Source organism: Pipistrellus kuhlii, unplaced genomic scaffold (assembly GCF_014108245.1).
Source record: "Pipistrellus kuhlii isolate mPipKuh1 unplaced genomic scaffold, mPipKuh1.p scaffold_m20_p_25, whole genome shotgun sequence".
NCBI lineage: Eukaryota > Metazoa > Chordata > Mammalia > Chiroptera > Vespertilionidae > Pipistrellus > Pipistrellus kuhlii.
Genome location: NW_023425524.1, coordinates 9,563,545 through 9,586,584, shown reverse-complemented (window position 1 = coordinate 9,586,584; position 23,040 = coordinate 9,563,545). Strand labels below are relative to the sequence as shown.

At 41.6% G+C, this 23,040-nt stretch overlaps 1 protein-coding gene across 15 annotated transcripts in view; it reads right to left on the bottom strand.

Annotated features, from left to right (window-relative positions):
• CDC42BPA (CDC42 binding protein kinase alpha) overlaps nucleotides 1–23,040 on the bottom strand; it is a 181,502-nt gene that overhangs the window by 118,325 nt on the left and 40,137 nt on the right. For 14 of the 15 annotated variants that reach the window (XM_036453671.2, XM_045587145.1, XM_036453662.2 and 11 more), the window contains one exon: nucleotides 1,623–1,706. The exons of the other annotated variant lie outside the window; for it this stretch is intronic. In XM_036453671.2, coding sequence (XP_036309564.1) covers nucleotides 1,623–1,706 — 84 coding nt within the window. The remainder of the gene's footprint in view (nucleotides 1–1,622; nucleotides 1,707–23,040) is intronic. 15 annotated transcript variants of the gene reach the window in all.

Genomic DNA, 23,040 nt, shown 5'->3' with positions numbered 1-23,040 from the left:
GTCCAGAAGGCGGCTGACAGACATTTCTCTCACATCAACCTCTTTCTCTCTCTCCTTCTCCTTTCTCTCTAAAAAATCATTAAGCATATTAAACATATCTTCGGATAAGGATTAAAAAATAAAGTACAAACTATAACTCAATTTTTTAGTTCTAACTCTGAAACACTAAATTGACTACAATGATGATTTCTGTGAAATGATTTCAACATAATTATTTACTACTAGAGGCCTGGTGCATGAAATTCGTGCGCGGGGGGGGGGGGGGGGAGAGGGAGGGGATTGTCCCTTAGCCCAGCCTGCACCCTCTCTAATCTGAGTCCCCTCAAGGGATGTTCCACTGCCCGTTTATAGAGATCGGGGCATGGGGGTTTGGCCAGCCTGGGTGAGGGGCTGATGGCTGTTTGCAGGCTGGTCACAGCCCCTTCAGGGTGGGGGTCCCTACTGGGGTGCCTGGCTAGCCTGGGTGAGGGGTGAGGGCTGTCCGACTACCCTCGAGGGGTCCCAGATTGGAGAGAACGCAGGCTGGGCTGAGGTACGTGTACACACACACACACACACACACAAACACACACGCATTAAAGTTTCTTAATAATAAGACTTGTTGCTCCACTTGCTGGCCATGCTGTCAGCTCCTGCAGTTTGCCTCACCTGCACTGTATTTCACTTGTGCAGTTTTTTGAAGTAGATGCACAGGACAAAAAACTGAAAGCAGAAACTTGCCAAAAAACTTAATTCTAGGTGATGGGATGCTAGTGATTATTTTCTTTGTGTTTGTCATGTTTTTCAAATTTTCCATAAGAAATAATGAAGTATTTTCTTTCACTACCACCATGTCTAACATCGGAATGTTTTTTGCTTTTTCCTAAGTCTGTTCTTTTTCAGATTGCTTCATGTACTCGTAGATAAAGACTTCTAAGGGCTAATTTCTCATTATCCTCTTATAAGCTGTACTTTGCCTGCTCAGTATATGACCCTTCCACAAGTTAAATACTGAGACACTCCCATACCAGTAAGCTCTGCCCCTGCCCCATCCAGAACCTGACTCCAAAATCATGTGTGATGTCAGCTCTGACCATTCATGCCAACTACTGGACAGTTTAACATCGCTCTCATCAGTCTTTCCCTGCAATCCTGCACCAACGTAAGAACAGTAACAATTCTTGCAAGAGCAGATTTTAAAGAAAAAGAATTCAATTGCATAACCAGCAATAAACAGAATTCTTAGAGGGCGTGTTCAAAGCTTCTGCTGACTTTTCTTGGCGCAGAATACAGATAATACAGAATGTAGAAACAAGGTCTGACAAGCTTCAAATCCATCATTACCGAATTTCCTATAAGAGAAACTCCACATCATTTCTTCCTACACAGACATTCTTTTACACGTTTCCTTGGAACATAAATGTGTAAGCACCACATCAAGGGTTTCCACTGGTTTTTAGACAATATTAAATTAGCACAAATTATAACTTTTATCATAACTGTATCACAATTGTGAACTATTGAATTGTGATACATCATAGATAAAATGTTATTAAGTGATACTTAAGGATCTCTATAATTATATATCTCCTCTTAAATATTTCTAAGATTTTATTTAAATATTCCAATAATTAGAACCTTACCTCTGCTCTTTTCAGCATTTCCCATTTATTCAGTATTTTCATGGCAAATACTTTATCTGCATTTTTTAGTTTCACTACAGCAACCTAGAAAAGAAAATACAACTTTTAAAATACAACAAGTAATACTTTTTTAGTCATCCATTTTCCTTTTTCCTCTCTGTAAAAAAAATAAATACCAAAATTATCAATGATTTCCATGCAGTTCAAATTTTAAGATCCTAAATCAAATAACATTGTCAGTTGAAAAAGTTACATTAATGAAAAGTGCCAAACAAATAACTGTATTGTGAACACTGTGTCAGTTGGTGATTTTACATTACATCCTCCTTTTTGAGTTTTCTGTCCTGGAATTTAAATTTAACTGTACTATCACTAAGAAATTGACCAAACTATACAAGATGAAATACTAAAGCTTATTAAATATTATATGCCACATTCCAACACAATTCTCAAATGCCTACTGTCAAAACAAATCTATTTTGTGGGGAATCAAGCAACATGAAATAAATTGCAAATGACATTAATTTTCACACGACATATTTTTATACCCTACTAGAGGCCCAGTGCAAAAATTTCATGCAAGGGGTGAGGGAAGGAAAGGGCACAGCCTGGCCTGCACCCTCTCCAATTCGGGACCCCTTGGGGGATGTGTGATCGGGCCTAAACGAGCAGTTGGACATCCTTCTCACAATCTGGGACCACTGGCTCCTAACCGCTCATCTGCCTGCCGGCCTGATACTCCTAACTGCTCTCCCCTGCCGCCCTGATTCCTAACTGCTCTCCCCTGCTGACCTGATCCCCCTAACTGCTCTCCCCTGCCAGCCTCATCCCCCTAACTGCTCTTCCCTGTTGGCCTAATTGCCCCAACCTCCTCTGCCTTGGCCCCACCACCATGGCTTTGTCCAGAAGGACATCTGAAAGACATCGGGTCTAATTAGCATATTACCCTTTTATTAGTATAGATATCACAACCTCCAACTCTCTCTCTCTCTCTCTCTCTCTCTCTCTCTCTCTCTCTCTCTCTCTCTCTCTCTCTCTCTCTCTCTCTCTCTCACACACACACACACACACACACACACACACACACCAAAGATCAATTAAGCCTAACATCTCTACAAACTGTAGACTCTATACATTCCTTTTCAACAAACAATAGAACAGCTATTTAACTATTTTGTATTTTAGTGATGATTAAAAAAACAACAACTGTCACATTGGTGCTCTACCTCCAGGGAGAAGCCCATGCCTTACCCCTCCCTGCCCAGGCATGTGACCATCAGCTTCCTCACTCCCAAGCAACACGGGCCCTTCCTTCACTTCTGTCCCTTGTTTCCAAAGCCCATTTCTTCTAGGAGTTACTTTGTCTACCTCTGTAATCTACCTAGAAAATGTTCTCTTACAAAACAAAAACAAACAACCACACACAAAACAACAAAAAACTGTCAAATACAAATAAATCAATCCACATTTTCACCCTCAACAGACTGATTACATTTCTGTCGCTGCTCCTCTGCTTCATTTGACTAGACACTCCAGAGCCCTTCCAGAGGAGCTAACCGAACGGGCTGAGAATGAACTGCAGAGACACAAAGGCTGCTTCCAGTGAGCGGGGCCGAGGAAGGGGGAGGCACGTAGGACGTGATATGCTGAAGGAGAGAACAAATGTTATACTGCGTATCTTCAAAGGGTCATTTCTAAGGTTAGAGAATGGGTTTAAACTCCAGGTGCCAAATTTGTAAAAATCTTAATAGCAAAGGTAAATATCAGGGGCATTTAATACATTTATATCTATATCAGATGGCAAAAGTACTATGACCATATAATTAAAGTCAGAGTAGTATATTATATGATATACACTAGAACATTTCTTGGTAATTGTCATAAATGGTTATAATACTGTGATGATAGCTTTTCATCAATTAAAATGATGGGAAGAAAGAGGAAATATCGCAATTTCAAATAAAATAACTTCAGATTTAGGCATATCTGGTCATAGCTACAGACATAAGGGTTTTAGATAAATTAGTCTCCTAGTGGGTTCATGCTTTTTTAAATGGGGCTGTACAAGACATAGAAGCAACCTGAATGTCCATCAATGGGTGGCTGGGTAAAGAAAACATAGTATACATATATACAATGAAAGATTATTCAGCCGTAAAAAAGGCAGGAAATCTTGCTTTTGTGACAGCGTGGATGAACCGAAAGAATATTATGCTAATTGAAATAAGCCAGACACAGAAAGACAAATACAGTAAGATCTCACTTACTTGTGGCATCTACAAAAGCTGGACTCCCAGAAAGAGAAAGACTAGTGGCTCCCAGGGGCTGAGTGCTGGGGCAACGAGGAAGTAAATGTCGGCCTGTGGGGATCTGGCTGAAACCGGCCAGTGCACACAGTGGGGTCCCTCGGCCTGGCCTGCGGGGATCGGGCTGGATCCGTGCACCGGGCCTCCAACATCCCTGGAGGGGTCCCAGATTACGAGAGGGCGCAGTTAGGGGGGTAAGGCTGCCAGGCCGAGAGACCCCATCAGTGCAGAAATCTGTGCACCGAGCCTCTAGTTGTTATTATACATTTGAAAGTTGCTAAGAGAGAAAATCTTAAATGCCCTCACCACACACACACACACACACACACAAAGATAATTACGTGAGGGGATGGAAGTGTTAACTTTGTTATGATCAGCATTTCACAGTGTATACAAGTATCAAATCATCACTTTGTACACCTTAGTACTGCACAACATTACATGTCAATCATTTCTCAATAAAAATGGAAAAAATAAAGGGGGTTGGAATAAAGAGCAAGGAAAATTTGAGAAACACCATTTCCCAAGGTCTCCGAGAGGCTGACAACACCAGTTTGGCTATTCTGGAGTCCAATGTGGCACAGCAGGGAGTGCAAATGGTCAGAAGGACGGAGCCCTGAGCGAGACCAGCCTGCGCTCCGACAGGGAAGAGACCAGTGCCATCCCTCATGGTGACGAGGGAACCCTGACCTCGGCTGTGAGAAGAGCACGCCCAGAACTATGTGACTCCCAACTCCCCATGCCTGTGAGCATGCCTGCACCTGATGGCAACTACGGCGAGAGGCGGAGCCTTCACCCGCACGTGCATGTGTGTGAAGTGCCAGGATCTTCTGACGTTTCATGCAGGTCTGCAATCCCTTACCTGCTATCCTAACAGTCAGAGGTTCCCACAGTCCGTGTGGCAGCACGCACTGCCACTGGGCTACCACGGTATCGTGTTCTGCTTTTGTCTCGCTTACTGGAGGAGAAGCACGCTTCACGCAGAAACTGATGCTTTTGCTTACGGGGTGCTGTCCAGCCTCATAGGAGTGGTATATAAAACAGAGCATATGGACTCCATTGTCTTTCTAAAGCCCAGAAGGTACTGGAACCACCCCCTCTGGATTACAGAGCTGTGCAGCCTTACTGAACACTCAGACACTGAGCGAGCACGGATCGTAGCCGTCGGGAGTGGCGATCGCTCGGACTCTGCAGTCAGACACGGGGGTCTGCGTCCTGGCTCTGTGATGAGCTATGTAACTCTGGGCAAATAACACTCCAGAACTTCAGCGCGCTCAACCACATAACAGAGTTAGTAACAGTATTACTGACATAGTTGTGGTGAAGGGTGAAATAAGACAAGTGTGAAGTGCTCACACAGGGTCTGGCGTTCAGTAAGCGCTCAGTAAGTATTAGCTGTTATTATGGTCAGGCCTTGCACTAAGCACATTTTGCCCAGTCTCTTAACTGTCGCTTGCTCTATCACTAACGGGTGGCAGACATTTACATCCCCATTACTTCAACCTCTTAACTATGAAATAAGAAACTCTGATTTCAACTTCTAATTGTCCATAATTTTATAGCCATGACAGATCCACATACATAGAAAGATAGCTTGAAATATTCTCAATGGAAAATATATACAAATAAAATGTAAGCTACAATATTTACCATCGTGTAGGTTTCAACAGTAAAAAATGGAAATAATTTAAATATCCTGAAAGATGAAATTTACTAAATATATCACAAAATTATATAAAAGTAATCATATTCTTGAAAATACTGTTAAAATACTATTTAATAGGGAAACGTTCATAATGTCTACTTAAAATGAGGTTAGCAAAGTTTTTACACTAGATTTTTTGTATATATACCAATAAAGTTCTATGCCACATGTATGTATAGGTATTTCTAGGTGATAGGATTTCTATTCACATTTCTACATTTTCTGTAGGGAACATGCAAAATTTGAAACATGGGATGCAATAGTTTGGAATACCACACCTCATCTTGGAGTGAAATCAGCACTAATTATAGAGGTATTGTAGTGTGGCCAATAAGGGCCAAATGAGACCCATTCTCTACATTTATGAAGTAATCAGGAATGTCAGGCTGCTGTGAGGATGAAAACATTCTCAGTGCTATCTTGTACAGTTTCACGAGTTGCCTAAAAACTTTAAAGAGATGTGATGTGATGAAATTAAAATGTCAGTTCAGGAAATATTCTTGAATTATCAAATTGATGACATGATCAGACAAGAATATGAAGCTCATAAAATAACAAAATAAAAATTGATCTTGCTTTTCTCCTTTAAACCTACAGATCATTTTAACGTTCATTTCAGTAGAAGAAAAATTAAAAAAGGATTTCCCTAGAACTATAACTTCAGGTTCTAGATTTTAAGAACCATTGCTGAGATATGAGGGTAGTATGTAAAAATGTCCTTTCTTATTTATTTTGACTAAAATGAAAAGCACATTTAGTATTATGGACTGAAAGATTATAAATTTAACAAAAAACAAAGGTATCTTTTTGAAACAAATATAAAGGTGTCTTTAAAGAATTCATATTAAAAGCACTATGATGTTAGAAAAATTGAAAAAAATCAGTATATGTAAAGGAATGAGTTCTTAAACAAAATGTATCATCACATAGCTATAATAAGTAATTTAGGAATTCTTACACTATATTACATAGAATTTTAACATTCAAGAAATAGTTGCCATGCAGTTCTGCAATTCTCTGTTTAATGTGCCCAGAATTCACCATCCCTCCTCTGTCCCTCCGCCTCCAACCTACCATCACCTGTGGCCTGGACTGACCTTGCTGGCCCCTCTCCTCTGCCCAATGCCCACAACCTGTTCTCACTGTGGCAGCCGGTGATCCTGGACACACACAGCTCGGACCAGGGCACTCCTCTGCTCAAACTTCCAGCAGCTGCCGATCTCTCTCCAAGTCAAAGTCAAAAATCCTTACTAGGACTTAACTCCTGGCCTTCACCCTCTCAGACCTCACACCGCTCTTCTGCCAGCTCGCTCTGCTCCAGACACACTGGCCACCTGTCCAATCCCTCAGGGCCTTCCCGCTGCCCACTGTGCCCTCAAATAGTCTCTCCCATCTCAGCCACACGGTGTGCTCTCTCACTCCCTCCTGCCCTTCCACACTTTCTATCGCATTTCTTTGCTTCCTTTTTCCCTTAGCTCCTTCCTATTATTTAACAAACCATGTATTCTACTTATGTATTTTGTTTACTGTTAGCCTCACTCACTAGAATATAAGTTCTATGAGGACATAAATAATGTATTCTCATTTGCTCCCTAGTATATGCCCAGTACTTGAGAAGCAATAGGTACTCAATATTTACCGAATGAACGATGAATGATTTATAATTTATCTGGGTGTCAATCAATTAGCATTCAACAAATATTTGTTGGATAAATGATGGATGACTTGTAATCCACACAGACATACACAAAGCTGTATGGCACCACTCTCTGCTTCAATATAGCACTAAAATGATACTGAAACTCAAACAAGTTCTTATGATAAAAGAGATACAAGTGTGTTTTTTAAGATTAGGTGTAAACATTATTCCCGCTCATGTTGCTCTTTAAACAACACGTACAGCTTTTAAAGTCTGACTTTACAATTAGCCTTGATTGTCTTTTGGCTGTCTGAGCCTGTTCACTGTTCACTGCTCCGTGTCTTTGTCTCCTTTTCTCTCCCCTGGGTAATTTTTAGTTAATAGATAATAACCAATAACTCCATTGATAGGAATCTTACTCTGTGCCAGGCACACTCACAGGCCTTATTGACTCTAACACACTCTGAAGTGGTTCTGCAGGCCTCACTAGCGGATTGCAGCCCCAGTGTTCTTTACTCTCAGTGCAGAATAGTTCTCTGGGTCCTAACGAGAGCTCCCACTCACCATGCCTATAACCTTGGTATCTAACGGCAAGTTAATGGTGATCACTGTTAATATGCATGCAAATCACTGTATGTTTGTTTGTTTTTTTATAAACTGCTCTGTTAGTGATCAGTTTGTGTTCAAAATACTTAATGTAAAAATACTAAGTCCCTTTAACAAGCAAACTAAAAACACTACAAGGAATTTACTAACCAGCTACAGGCAGCCTCTCTATGGAGAACAATTTATATCTACAACAGGTACAGTCAAAACACTTCAGAATTTCTATAGCCTGGCCGTGTTGCTCAGTGGTTGAGCATCTACCTAGGAACCAAGAGGCCATGGTTCAATTCCCGGTCAGGGCATGTGCCTGGACTGCGATCCCCAATAGGGGGCATGCAGGAATCAGCTGATTGATGATGTTGCTCTCTCGTTGATGTTTCTATTTTTTTTATCCCTCTCCCTTCCTCTTCAAAAAAACAAACAAAAAACAAAAACAAAATAACAAACCCACATATTAAAAAACAAAACAAACAAACAAACAAAAACTGGTACAGCATGGGCATTGACACTGGCTATAAAACTACATGTACGCTCACACCAGGGTGCCCATGGACTAAAGACCAGCCCACGTACGCAGAGGCTGTCCAAAGTGAACCCTGCAGCATTAACTTCAAACTTTCCTTCCTCTCCCGTGAGCCCAGGAGAGCCACGTACAAGGCTTTGAGGGAAGGATGACTAGCTAAAAGCCATTCTCCTTTCAGACCGGGGCCTAGACGATGCAGACACACAGGGCCTAGGTATAGTCATCGAGGAAGCAAGCTAATGAAAAGCTGTCGACACCTGAAGCAGGGGGAGCAGGCCAAAGCAGCAAGCTTTCCCAACAAGCTCTGAAGCCCAGAAGCCTGGAAGCTGCCGGAGCAAGGCTGGAGCAGGCAGAAGCGGTGAGCCACCAGGAAACTGTGGACAGGCAACACCCGGGGCGTAAGTTAAAGGTTTTCCTGAAAGCAAAAAGGAAAACCCAGCGTTAAGTTCAGCAGTGACCGACAACAACGGAGTCGTAGAGAGAAGGTTCTTAATCCAAAAAGGGGTCGATTTTCAATTATATCTCGCTCCTTTGTTGTTTCCCATGAATTGTGCGTTCTTGTAGGAATTACGTAAATTATGCTTTTATGTTCATAGTTTTGTTTTGTTTTAAGAAAAAGCATAACTGATAGAAACGCTGCTCTAATCAGATATCCACACCGAGGTAAGCCCATCCACTGTCTGTCAATGCGGCCATTTACAAACTCCTGGTACAGAGAGAGGACCTTGCAGGAAATAGTTCTCTCTTTAGGGTTGTCTCTACATTTCAAAGTCTATTAGTTGGTAAATACTACAGGATATGTAAGAACACCGGAGATATTTTAATCAGGAATGAAGCAGTAAGCAGCAAGAGCTCATAATACAATCAATAGCACTTTTCTAGAAAAAAAATTCACTGTCTTAGTATAACAGAGTAAATCATCTGCAATTTGTTTTACATGCCTTAATCAATATAAATAATAGAGCAAGAAAATACAAAAAGAAAGAAAGAAAGAAAAGAAAGAAAAAAGAACACCTTTTCACTGAATCGCAAATATTATCAGGCATGCTTTCTCTGAGCTGAATCTAGAGGTTGCAATAGCCTGTGGCCAGGGAGGACTTATTCCTGGTCCAAAGATGGCCAGACGGCTGTTTCCTGCAGCCCACTCCGAAGGCTGCACCCCAATTTTCAATATTTCTTGGCACAAGGACTGTCGAGCAAACACCATTGTCCTGAGCTTTCTGCCTCACAATCCCAATGACTAACAAGTAATTCTCCAGTGCCTATTCTTCTTCTAGTCCCTTTCATGGGGGGAAAGGTATTCTTTAAGTATTTTTATTATTGCTCCTTTCTTTTTCCATAATTCAATCTCAACTGAGACCTAAAATCTCCCCGCAGTCCCACCGCCGATTCTCTGCCCTTTCCCAGCCTTCTAAAACACCCCGGTCACACTCCACCACCCTCTACCCCAGCCCTCTCCTGTCCACTGACATGCAATCAATGATCCGTTTCCTTAAAAACACACCCTGCACATTTCCTCGTGCCATCTTTAAATGTTTCCTTACTTCTTTTCTTTTAGAACCAACAAAGAAATATCCCCACCACTTTACAGGGAGAAAAGCATCATCTGAGACCTGGACCCTAGACCTCACCTTCCTTTTTCCTTCTTGCCATTGTCCCATTAAGATTTGTTTCTCGACTTCAAAACCCCTCTCTTCTAGCTCCTGAAAATCAACTGACAAGCTTTTCTAAGACCATTTCCCACCCAAAAATACAAGAACTTTATCACTACCCAAAAATACAAGAACTTTATTTCCCATCCAAAAATACAAGAACTTTATTTCCCACCCAAAAATACAAGAACTTTATTTCCCACCCAAAAATACAAGAACCCTACCTTCTCCTAAAGAAACTGATATCCCATCCCATCCCTTTTCTGTAAGGCATCATTTCTCCAAAAAGCACATTTTGAAGTAGTACATACTCAACATTTATCTGCTTCCAACCTCAATCACTTACCTCAATCTAGTTTCATTTCACTCTACTGGACTGAAATTATTCTCTCAAAGATCAATAATGACCCTCCAATTTCCAAATAACACATACTGTACTCAATTCTCATCTGCTTCAACCTCTCTTCATTGTTGACAACCAATATATTCCCCTTTTCTTTGTTCTGTAACCTGTTACATGTTCCCCAAGACCCGCTATGCCATCTTTTAAATACCCTCTCCTTCCTGACTTGTATTAACTACTCCAAATGCCCCAATTTATACATCCTATATAATAAAAGCCTAATATGCTAAACGTCCAGTCATCTGGTTGGTGGTTCAACCAAACCTTAATATGCTAATGATACACTAAGGCCGCTCAACCACTCGCTATGACATGCACTGTCCACCTGGGGGCAGACACTCTGACCGGTAGGTTAACTTGCTGCTGGGGTCCGGCCAATTGGTACTGAGCGAAATGGGCCAGACACACCCTGGAGCCCTCCTGTGATCCTCCCAGGCTGGCCAACCTCCCACATCCCTCCCCGGCCCCTATCACACACTGGTGGGGTCCCTCGGCCTGGCCTGTGCCCTCTTGCAATCTGGGACCTCTCAGGCGGTGTTGGAGAGCTAATTTCAGCCCGATCCCACAGGTCAGGGTGAGGGACCCCACTGTGCATGAATTCATGCACCGGGCTTCAAAAAAAAAAAAAAAAAAAATATATATATATATATACACACACACACACACACACACACACACACACACTAATGAAAGGGTAATATGCTAATTAGACCAGGTTGGCCAGACATCTTCCAGACATCTGACTTCCTTCTGGACAGTTAGGGGGCAACCAGGCCAGCAGAGGGGCATTTAGGGGGCAAGCAGGCTGGCAGGGGGGCAGATGGGGGGTGACCAGGCTGGAAGGGGACTAGTTGGGGGTGATCAGGCCAGCAAGCAGAGGCAGTTAGGGGTGATCAGGCAGCCAGGCAAGCAGTTAGGAGCCAGCAGGCCCCGATTGCAAGAGGGATGTCTGACTGCAGGTTTAGGAATGGGGCCTAAACCGGCAGTCCGACATCCCCCAAAGGGTCCTGAATTGGAGAGGGTGCAGGCCGGGCTGAGGGACACACCCCCCCTCCCCACATAAATTTTGTGCACCAGGCCTCTAGTATATACATATGGGTGTGAGTGTGTGTGTGTACACACATATATTGAGTGAAAGGTTAAAGTCGGTGATGCATGGGCAGGCTAAATAGCCATCATAGACAGTGAATAAATAAAATTTGAATTTTTTTAGGAAAAGGGGGTTGGGAGATGGGGATATGCAAAGGGAAGTGCTATACAGCACTGAGCCAAAGGGTACTGGGTCCATGATTGCAGCAAAAATGCACTTGGACAGTGAAACAAGGACAGGCATAGAAGAAGCAACAGGAGAGCCTAGACTGGCCTCTGGCTCACTGACAAGTCAGAGAAAAGGGGGACTGGAGGCAGGTTCAGCCAGCGAGCCCGGATGAGCTGCTTCTGCCCATTGCTCCCCTGGTTGCAAGTCTCATGGGGTCTTAGAGGTGGGGAGATACATATCTGTGGGGGCAGGAGAGGGGAAGGGAACGGCATGCTCCTTGGAGGCAGAGCGCACTGGGTCCTTTGTCCTGAGCATATTTCTCTCTCTCTCTCTCACAGGAGAAAATCTTAAGGGAGTTCTCAAGGGAGTGACTCAATAGAATATTCATCAGCTTTCCAGGTGCACTCTTTTAGGGTGGGGACTCTACTGATTGGTCAGTGCCAGAACAGGGGGCCATTAGTCAATGCCCTGAGGCAGCCATAGGGTCATTTGTCTAGTTTTGCTGCTTTTCTAAGCCTAGAGCTGAAGTACAACTGAGGCTAGATGTCATCTGTAGGGAGGCAAAGGTCAGGGGGTCTAAACCTGACCAACGATATGAAAGATCAGGGGCCCAAAGCGAATGACTAGTGATGTGCTAGGGGAGGAGTGGTTACCCTGGGGGGAGGTTCTTGTTCTCCCATTTGCCCTTGCTAGGCATCCATGCCTGGCCAATCGTCCTTGCTCTGCTCATGTCTGTCAAATACTAATGACTCCTAAATCTATTTCCTAATATCTAGACCCATATATCGAAATGCCTATTAGTCATCTCTAGAATATTCAGAAAATATCTCAAATTTAACAAGTCAAAAACCTATATACGAAACTCATCTACTAACTGCATACCTCAATCACCTATGAGTGCTACCTTTAACTCATCACTGACACCCCAAGCAACTTCTTCCCAAACTGTCCCTCCCACTCACCTTCTTTCTCACTTCCATTGACCTAGTTCAAGCCATCACTATTTCATCTGCAAAAATGATAATAAGGTTATTTTTTGCCACCTTACTATAAGGCAGATGCTATGCTAACTACTGAGAATAAAAGATTAACACAAGAGTCCTTACACATCCAAAATCTCTCAGTCCAGGATGGGAAACATACCTAACAACAATTACAGTGCACGGACAAAAAGGTAAAAAACAAGGGCCTGTAAAAAGCAAATAAGAGCCGAAACCGGTTTGGCTCAGCGGTAGAGCGTCGGTCTGCGGACTGAAAGGTCCCAGGTTCGATTCCGGTCAAGGGCATGTACGTAGGTTGCGGGCACATCCCCAGTGGGGGGTGTGCAAGAGGCAGCTGGTCGATGTTCTCTCATAGACGTTTCTAGCTCTCTATCTCTCTCCCTTCCTCTCTGCGAAAAATCAATAAAATATATTTTAAAAAAAAATAAAAAGCAAAGAAGAGAGATCCCTCACCCAAAAGAAAGAGTTGGGATGGGAGATGTATGATGTGTGAATATGTGTTCAAGTTTCTTGGAAGAAGTGACTGACACTTGAAGGAACCCCAGGAAAGAGGGACCAAGCAGGTTTGGTGGGAGAGTGGGGATGCTTGAGCAAGGCATGCGTGTGGGAGAGAGGTGTAACGATGCTGAGGGACAGGAAGTGTTTTTCCTCCCTAGGAAAGTCCTTCCTCCTAGCACGGAGGAGCAGGAAATGAAGCTGAAGATCCATCAGTGGAGGAGCTCGCATGCCATGTTAGTCAACCAGAACCTTAAACTGCAGGGAACAGAACCATCTTCAGTTGGCTTTAGCCAGATCAGGTCTCTGGAGAGTGGTTCTGAGGCAGGGAGTGAAACGAGAAGGCTGCAGTAGGAGCTGAGCTCTAAGAGACCGAGGATCTAGTGAGGGGAGGGGAGGGAGGGTGACATCTGAGGGGTACTTAGGATGTTTAGGACATAAAAGTTCATTGACTCGATGTGGAGGCCTGAAAGTGAGAAATCCAGGACTCCCTGCCTTGGGTCTCTTCCCTGTCTCCTTCTTCCTCTATGCTACCACCATCCCCGCCCCCCACCACTGCCCCCAGCACTGCGTCTCTAAAAGAATTCAGACTATATCACTATTCACTATTCATCCCCATGTGAGAGGACTCCCGGTCCTCAGTTCCTCTGCACACCCAGTCACTCAGCTGCTTTGCCCAAATGACCTTCCAATCTCATCTTTCACCAACAGCAACACCCTATATTCCCGTCACAAGACCACTGACTGCTCCCTGAGTAAAAAGAAAGGTGCTGCAAAAACAAAATCTAAAAAACAACCTTTTGGTGGTTGTAGAACATAATTATTATATAAAATGTGTAACATTAAAGTGTAAAAATAGAGAACCATAGTTATTTAATAGAGAAAAGAAAACTAATAAAAAAAAACCCGATTACTTTGTCTATATCCTTTCAACCACCAAGGTCGTCTTCTAGAAACTTATTCTAGAACAAAGGATTTAGAAAATCATCTGAAATGTAGTGAAAGCATTATGTATAAAAATGCTTTGTACAGCATTATTTATGTATCTTAATATACAAAGGGGTAATATGCAAATCAGGCCAGGACTCCGTAACGGATGGTGACCAGACAGAGGAGGTTGCACACACAGAAGGCCTGGAGAGGAGACAGAGGCAGGGGGGGCCTGCCTGAGCCGGCATGGCGGCTTGGGTGGCCCCCGAGTAGACACAGGCAGGAGAGCTGTGAGTCAGGAGCAGGTCCCCACAGCCCCAGAGTGGACACAGGCAGGGAAGCTGCGGGAACGGGGGGGCGGGGGGCTGAGGCTGGCTGAGCCACAGTGCCAGCTCAGGCAGCCCTGGAGCAGACACAGGCAGAGGGTCAGGGGGGCCTGGGGCAGGAGTCAGGTGCAGGTGCCAGCCACCCGCCGCACCAGTCAGGCATGGGTTCTGGGCCGACCACGGCGGTGGTCTGGCCCGACTCCCGTGGCAGCCCTCGGGGTGCCTCCTCGCACAGCAGGAGGCGGGCTGGGCCTCTAGTCATGTATAATACAGAAGAGACAGAACCACCTAAATATTCCATTCCTTCATTCTAACATAGGTTAGAGAACCTACTACGTACTAGATTCTACTGCAGGTGCTGGGAAATTTCAGTGGACAGACAGGGGGAAATCCTGACATTCAAAGTATACATTCTAACTTAATGTTATTAAGTAAATTACAGAAACATCTACATGTGAGCTTTTATGAAGCCATTAAAAGTCAGGTTTATAAAGAAACATTTTAATATGTGGGGGGAAGACAAAATATTTAATTTTTTTTAAAAAAGCTAGTTAGATAATTTAAAGTTTATTAAATTATCCCAATTTTATTACCTATGAATAGAAATATTATTGGAGAGAAATCCCTCAAACTTATAGATCACATGCTGTGTCCCTTTCCCTCCTGCTGATTAGACTGTGACCCTAAGCCAGGGCACGGGACATGTTTGAACTATAGTGCATGATTAATAATATGATTTGCATTAGTAAAAGGAGTGAAGCAGGAAAGAAAAAGGACCTTTGTTTTTCTGTCTTTAGACTCTGGTTAGGAAATGTATTATGTTTACCAGCACTTTGCTAAGCACTGAGCAGAATGAATAAAAACTCAGGCTCCGTGTTTAGCTTACAGTCCTACAGAAGAGACGGCCATCCTCCCCCGTGCCTTCGTTTCTTCTTCCCACTGTCCAGGCCCTTGTCCAAATGCTCCCTTCTCAGAAGGACACCAATTACATTAGACCAGGGCCCACCTGCGACCTCCTTCTGACTTCATTCCTCTGTAAAGAACTATTTCCACACAGGGTCACACTCTGAGGTCCTGGAGGTCAGAGCTTCATCATGAAGCTGTTTGAGAAGGCTGGAAGGGAGACACAACTGAACCTTAGCTGTAACCTGTCCAGCCATCCCTGCTTAAGTGTGTGTGTGTTTTTAACGTGGCAAGTTTGAGTAAGCCTGAGATGGGAGTGAGAATTCCTTGTACTTTTTAAATTCAAAAGATTGAAGAGTTTAGACAATCAATGGCTAGTGTGCTTTTAGGACCTGAAAGACTAGACTAGGCCAACCAGTGTTACTCTTTGAGTTTATCTTTTCTGGGTTAAACAGCGCTCCTTACACAGGAAATAATTCCAAACCCTGGCTACACTGGGCCTCCTCAGGGAGCTGATCCCTCTGCTCACAGGCAGGGAGCTCTTTCCATCTCCTAATAAGGACTTTCACAGAGACCAGTTCCACCCAGTGCCTGCTGCTCCAGATCCTGTCCCACCAGCCCTCCCCACTGGAGCGTCTCCAGAGAGCAAACTGAGGGGGACCCTGGAGGGCTGACCAGGTTTCCGAAGGAATGAAAAAGAGTAGTAATTCCTAAGAGGATTTAAATTCTCACATATATCTGGCACCTCTTTCCAAGTAGCTGTTTTCCAGGTTAGGAAAGGAGGAGAGTTAAAAATCCTTTAAGAAGAGAGAGCCACTTTGCCGAGACCCTCCATCTGCTGACCCTTTCAGCTGCACCTATGGATCTTCTTTTTAAGGCACGTTGTCTGAATGAGCATGGACCCACCGTGTTTCCCCGAAAATAAGACATCCTCCGAAAATAAGACCTACTTACAGGTTTCCTTCTGAGTGAAATATAAGGCATCCCCCCGAAAATAAGGCCCCCCTAGGCTAAACGTGAGAGATTTTGGTCCACTGATTCTGAAAGAAATGGAGTCACAAGAAATTCACCAGGAATTTCAGGAATTGGATTGTTATGATGATGTTCCAGAAGATGATGACATGATTGTCACTGAATAAATGAGTACATTCTTGATACTATAGGATTCACAGTTTGTCTGGTTTGTGTTGACAACTACCGTACTACCGTACCGTATACAGGTAATAAATTTCCTTTATTTTCATTTAACATGAAGACATCCCCTGAAAATAAGACCTAGCGCATCTTTGGGAGCAAAAATTAATATAAGACACTGTCTTATTTTCGGGGAAACAGGGTAGCATGTACATATGCAATTCTCACCCGGGCTGGAATTGCCGTGCTAGCTGCAGAGTATAGATCCTAATGCAGAGATCTAAGACAAAGCCAGGCGGTCCCTACTAGATAACGATCTGAGTGACCTCTGATCCCTTGGTAAAACTAGTTTAGCATCTGAAACTAGTGTGGAACCTGTATGATCCTATTAATCAATGTCACCCCAATAAATGTAATTTAAAAAAAGCACCCACTACTTTGGGAGAAACCAGTTTTTACTATTTTAAAAAGCCACTGCTTTACTCAATATCAATCATTTTAACGGGATCCACAAAATGATGTTTCCAATTTGTTATCCAGTTGTCTCAAGACCATTCATTAAAATTTTTCTTTTGCACTAGAGATGCTGCCATTGGCAAATATTAAATTCCTATGTGTGCTTCCCACCATTTCTGAATTTCTTATTTATGTGCTATCTATTGAGGCTTTATGACATATTTTAAAGTATCCTGAGATAAAAAATAAAAGTAAAATATAATGAGTTTGTTATTGTTCCAGTTTTTAAGAGTTTTTCTGGTGATTCTTAATTACTTTCATAAATAAACTTTTTAAATCAGTTTGTCTAATAATTAGTATACATATTAGACAAAATTATAGAAGGGATAGACATACATTATATTTGAAGACTTTAATACTCCTCTCAAAAGACTACAAATAACAAATATGCAATAAAAACTACTTTCAAAATTATATAAAAATGGAGTGTTCATGTAACAGGCCATATTATGAGCATACGACAAACTTTAATAAACCCTAAAAGTATTGAAAAATTAGAGTATGATGTCTAATAAGCTAGAATTTTTATCAATTCAAGCTTATCAACTAAAGACACATCTGATAAAGGATTATTATCCAAAATAAACCAAGAACTCTTAAAACTGAACAATCAGAAAGCCTCTTTTAAAAAAATGAACCAAAGATCTCAACAGATATCATAGAATATATACAGATGGCAAATAAACAACTGAAAAGACGCTCAATATCACCTATCATTAGAAAACGATAGTTAAAACATCCATGAAATACCACTACACACCTGTTAGAATGGCCAAATTTTAAAACACTGACAACTGCTAATTCTGATGAGGATACGGAGCAACAGCACTCTCACTCATTGCTGGTGGGAGTGCACAATGGTAAGCCCCTTTGGAGGACATATTGGCAATCTTATAAAACTCAACACTCAGCATATGACCCAGCAGTCCTGACTCCTTGGTATTTACCCAAGTGAACTGAGAATTTATATCCACACCACAACCTGTACATGGATGTTTATACACAGCTTTATTCATAATCGCCAAAACTTGGAGGCAATCAAGATATCCTTCAGTAGGTGAACGGATAAACGGTGGCCCATTTGGACAAGGGAATATGATTCAATGCCAAAAAGCAATGACCTATCAAGCCATGAGGAGACATGAAAGCAGCCAATCTGAGAAGCCTGCATACTATCTGAGTCCAACTGTATGGCATACTGGGAAAGGCAAAACTGTGGAAAGGGAGGGGGGAGGGAGGAATGAATAGGCAAGAGCACAGACAATGTTTACAGCAACTATTATGCATCATCTATATATATATATACCACGTGTATGGGTTAATAATGAGGGTTTTGTAATCAAAGAAAATAAGATAATTTCAAGAGAAACATCAAAAGTGCTTTATTTAAAGTAATGTCCATCGCTAACTCCACATTTCCCCCATCTTCAAGTAATTTGTGCATACTGTCCCAATAGAACTTTTCTTGTTTTGAGGCAGACCATTTAGAGACCAAATTTTCCACTTCCTCGTATGTTTTGAAGTGCTGCTCAGAAAGTGCATGGGCCATCAATCAGAACAAGTGGTCATCTAAAAGAGCAAGATCTGGTGAATATAGCGGGTAGGATAATGCTTCCCAGACAAGATCTTTTCACGTGTCTTTAACTGGTTTTGAAGTGTGTGATGGTACATTATCATGAAGCAAAATTACTTTGCTGTGTCCTCTGACAGATTCTGGTAGTTTCACAATCAAAGCGTGGTTCCAATTGATTATCTGTTGTCGGTAGAGATCAGTATTAATGGTTTCACCTGTTTTTAGAAGCCCATAATACACCACACCTTCCTGATCCACCAAATGCAAAGCATTGTCTTCTTTCCGAAGCAATTTGGCCTTGCAATAGATGTTGATGGTTAACTTCGATCAACCCATGATTTTGTACATTTGGGATTCTCAAAATAAATCCACTTTTCATCGCCAGTCACAATTAGATGCAAAAAGACTTTCTTTTGTGCCAATGAAGCAACATTTTACTGATGACTTTTCGGTTTTCCATTTGTCTTTCATTCAGTTGATGTGGTACTCATTTTCCTTCCTTTAAAATCTTTCCCATTGCTTATAAACAATCAGAAATTGTTTGCTGAGCAATGTTTAATCTTCCTGCAAGTTGTTTTTGAGTTTGACACGCATCTTCATCCAATAATGCTTATAATTGTTGATCTTCAAACTTTTTGGTTGACTTGGACATTCTTTGTCTTTCACATCAAAATAATCACTTTTAAAACGTTTAAGCCAGCCTTCACAAGTATCTTGAGATGGAGCATGTTCACAGTAAGCTTCCTGAAGTATTCAGCAGTACTTTTCTTCAAAATAATAAATTAAAACTTCCCACAAATGCTCTTCTTTTTTGGCATGAAATTCTATATTTTTAAGTGTAAAAATGTCTATGATGTTAACACCTTCAGAAAATTTGACATATGAAGTTTTTAAGCTTGTTGTCAATACAACAAAATAACATACATATCAAATCGCATATATATCAACATGTGTAACTTCCATCTATTGAAAAAAAATCCGCATGAACCACTACACCTAGTAAAAGTCTAAGCAAAACCATCCGACCATTCAAAGTAGATATGATGCGCGATGACCACGAGGGGGCAGATTCTCAACGCAGGAACTGCCGAGCAATAGCAACTTTGCAGAATGCCCTCTCACACTCCAGGATCCCTCAGGGGATGTCGGACTGCCAGTTTGGCCCAATCCCCGCAGGCCAGGCCGAGGGACCCTGCTCACTCTGCAGATGCCCTTCAAGCCCCAGCACCTCCCCAGGTGTGGCTAGCCAGGAAGGGACCTCGGAAGGTTGGCTCAGGGCGTATCCGGCCCATCTTGCCCAGTCCCACCCCATAGGACACCTTCTAATTAATTTCCTTTCAATGTGCATGAATCTGTGCACCGGGCCTCTAGTACTATCTATAATGGTACCTCGTTTCCCCGAAAATAAGACAGTGTCTTATATTAATTTTTGCTCCCAAAGATGCGCTAGGTCTTATTTTCAGAGGATGTCTTATTTTTCTATGCGCTAGGTCTTATTTTCGGAGGATGTCTTATTTTCGGGGAAACACGGTATATATGTGTCATTATACATTTGTCCTAACCAATACAATGTACAACAAAAAGAGTGAATCTTAGCGTAAACTACAGATTTGGGGTGATGGTGATGTGTCGACGTAGATTCACCTATTGCAACAAATGTGTCATCTGGGGGGCACGCTGAGAGCCAGGGAGGCCTCCATGTGCAGGGGCAGGGATCCTAAGGGAACTCTGTACTTTCTAATCCATTTTGCTATGAACCTACAACTGCTTTAAAAATAGTTTATTGAAAAAAAAAATCAATCCAAGTAACCCACCATATATGTAAGAACAAATGTATATGATGTTAAGAGATGCAAAAAAAGCATTTGACAAAAATTCAGCACCCATTAATACTTTTGTTAATTCTCAGCAAACTGGTTACAGAAGACAAATTTCCTCATCAAATAAAGGACACTGATGCAAACACCTACAATTAACAGAACAATAGTGAAACATTGAATCCTTTCTTCTTAAGTTCAAGAATAAAGTAAGGATGTCTACTCTTGTGATACCCATTCAACACTGTGCTACAGAGGTGGAAACCAATGCAATAAGTTAAGATTAAAAAATAAAAGGTACAAAATCTGGAAGTGAAAAGGACCCTAAACTATCCCTATTCTCAGTGATTGTTTACTTAAAAAAAAAAAACAACCAAGAAAGTAGCAACCAAAACAACACAAAACTATTTTAAAATAAGTTTAGAAAATAAAGTCAGATACATAAATCAGTGTTGTATCTACATATTAGCAATATACTATTTGAATATAAAGTTGTTTTAAATATCACTTACCATAGCATAAAGCATAAAATACTTAGAACTAAATTTAACAAAATGTGAATAAGACCTGTGCACTAAAACAAAATATTCTTAAGAAAATTTAAAACAGACCTCAAAAAACAAAGAAATACCTTGTTCATGTACTGATAAGTAGATTCAACATTAAAATGCCAGATTGCCCAAAACTGACCTATAAATTTAATGCAAACTCACTTTCAATACCAGTAGACTGACAGAAACTGACACCCTGATTCTAAAATGTATACAATAGTGCAAAAGTCCCAGAACCTAAAACAATCTGAAAAAGAACAAAGTAGGAGAATTTACACTCACACTTCATTACATACTTTCAAGTTTATAGTAGAAAGCTACAGGACTCAAGATAATGTGGTATTGGCATTAGAGACAAAGAGATCAATGAAACAGAATAGAAAGAGCGGAAATAGATAAAAATGTAGTAAACTGTTTTTTACAAAGATGCTGAAGTAATTTAATAGAGGAAATACAGTCTTTTCAACAAATGTTGCTGAGACAACTAGACATCCAACACCATACATGGATTAATTTAAAGTAGACAACCAACCTAAACATAAGAGCTAAAACTACAGAGCTTTAAAAAAAAAAAAAAAAAAATTAGGTCACCAGGCCAGCATGGCTCAGTGGTTGAGCATTGACCTATGAACCAGGAAGTCACGGTTCGATTCCCAGTCAGGGCACATGCCTGGGTTGTAAGCTTGATCCCTGCTGGGGCATGGATGCAAGAGGCAGCTGATCAATGATATTCTCTCTCATTGATTTTCTCTATCTCTCTCTCCCTCTCCCTTCCTCTCTGAAATCAATAAAATATATTTTTAAAATAGGTCAATATGTCTAGGACCTAAATATAAATAAGAATTTCTTAGGGGGAACCCCTCCTCCCACCTAAAAAATACCCCCAGAAAATAATAAACCTAAGGGAAAAAATTGTACCATCAAAACTGAAAACACTCCTACAACAAAATAATAAAAAAGCAAATAACCCATTTTTTTTAAATAAGCAAAATACTTGAATACATACTTCACAAAGGAAGCTATAAGAATGGTGAGTAATTATGTTGATATATAATATAAATTCAAATAATAATGCAACTTAAAGACTATGAAACTCTATTATATACCCATTAGAATGGCTAAAATTACAAAGATGAACAACAGAATATATTGTTGGAACTGGGAAAAATGTAAAATGGTATAACCCCATTGTAGGAGTGCCAGTTTCTTTTAAATTTAAACATGACCAACCATTTAACCAAGGAAAATGAAAATCTATCTCCATAAAATGCATATAAGAATGTTCACAGTAGCCCTCGCAGATGTTTCAGTGGATAGTGCTGGCCTCTGGACTGAAGGCTCACAGGTTCGATTCTGGTCAAGGGCATCTGCCCGAGTTGGGGCTTAATCCCCAGAAGGGGGCGTGCAGGAGGCAGCCAATCGATGATTCTCTCTCATTGATGTTTCTAACTCTCTCTCCCTCTCCTTTCCTCTCTGAAATCAATAAAAATATATCTTAACAAAAAATTTTAAAGAGCAGAGCCCTGGCCAGTGTGGCTCAGTTGGTTGAGTATAATCCCATGCACCAAAAAGTCACCATTTCAATTTGCGATCAGAGCACATACCCAATTTGTGGGTTTCATCCCAAGTCAGGGTGCATACGGGAGGCAACAAATCAATGCTTCTCCCTCTCTCTTTTCCTCTTCCTCTCTTCTTCTCTCTCTAAAAAATCTATCTATCTATCTATCTACCTACCTACCTATATATATATATTTTAAAGAATAAGTAGAAACTGAAACACTGGGTCTAAAATGATCTATTCTATATAATAAAAGGTTAATATGCAAATGAACCAAATAGCAGAACTATTGGTTGCTATGACACGCACTGACCACCAGGGGGCAGATGCTCAATGCAGTGCGCTCCCTGTGGGAGCACAGTGTACTGGTGGTCAGTGTGCTCCCACAGGGGGAGCGCCACTCAGCCAGAAGCCAGGCTTATGGCTGGCTAGTGCAGCAGTGGTGGTGAGCCTTTCCTGTCTCCACGGCAGCACTAAACCATCAGTCAGACATCCTCTGAGGGCTCCCAGTCTGCAAGAGGT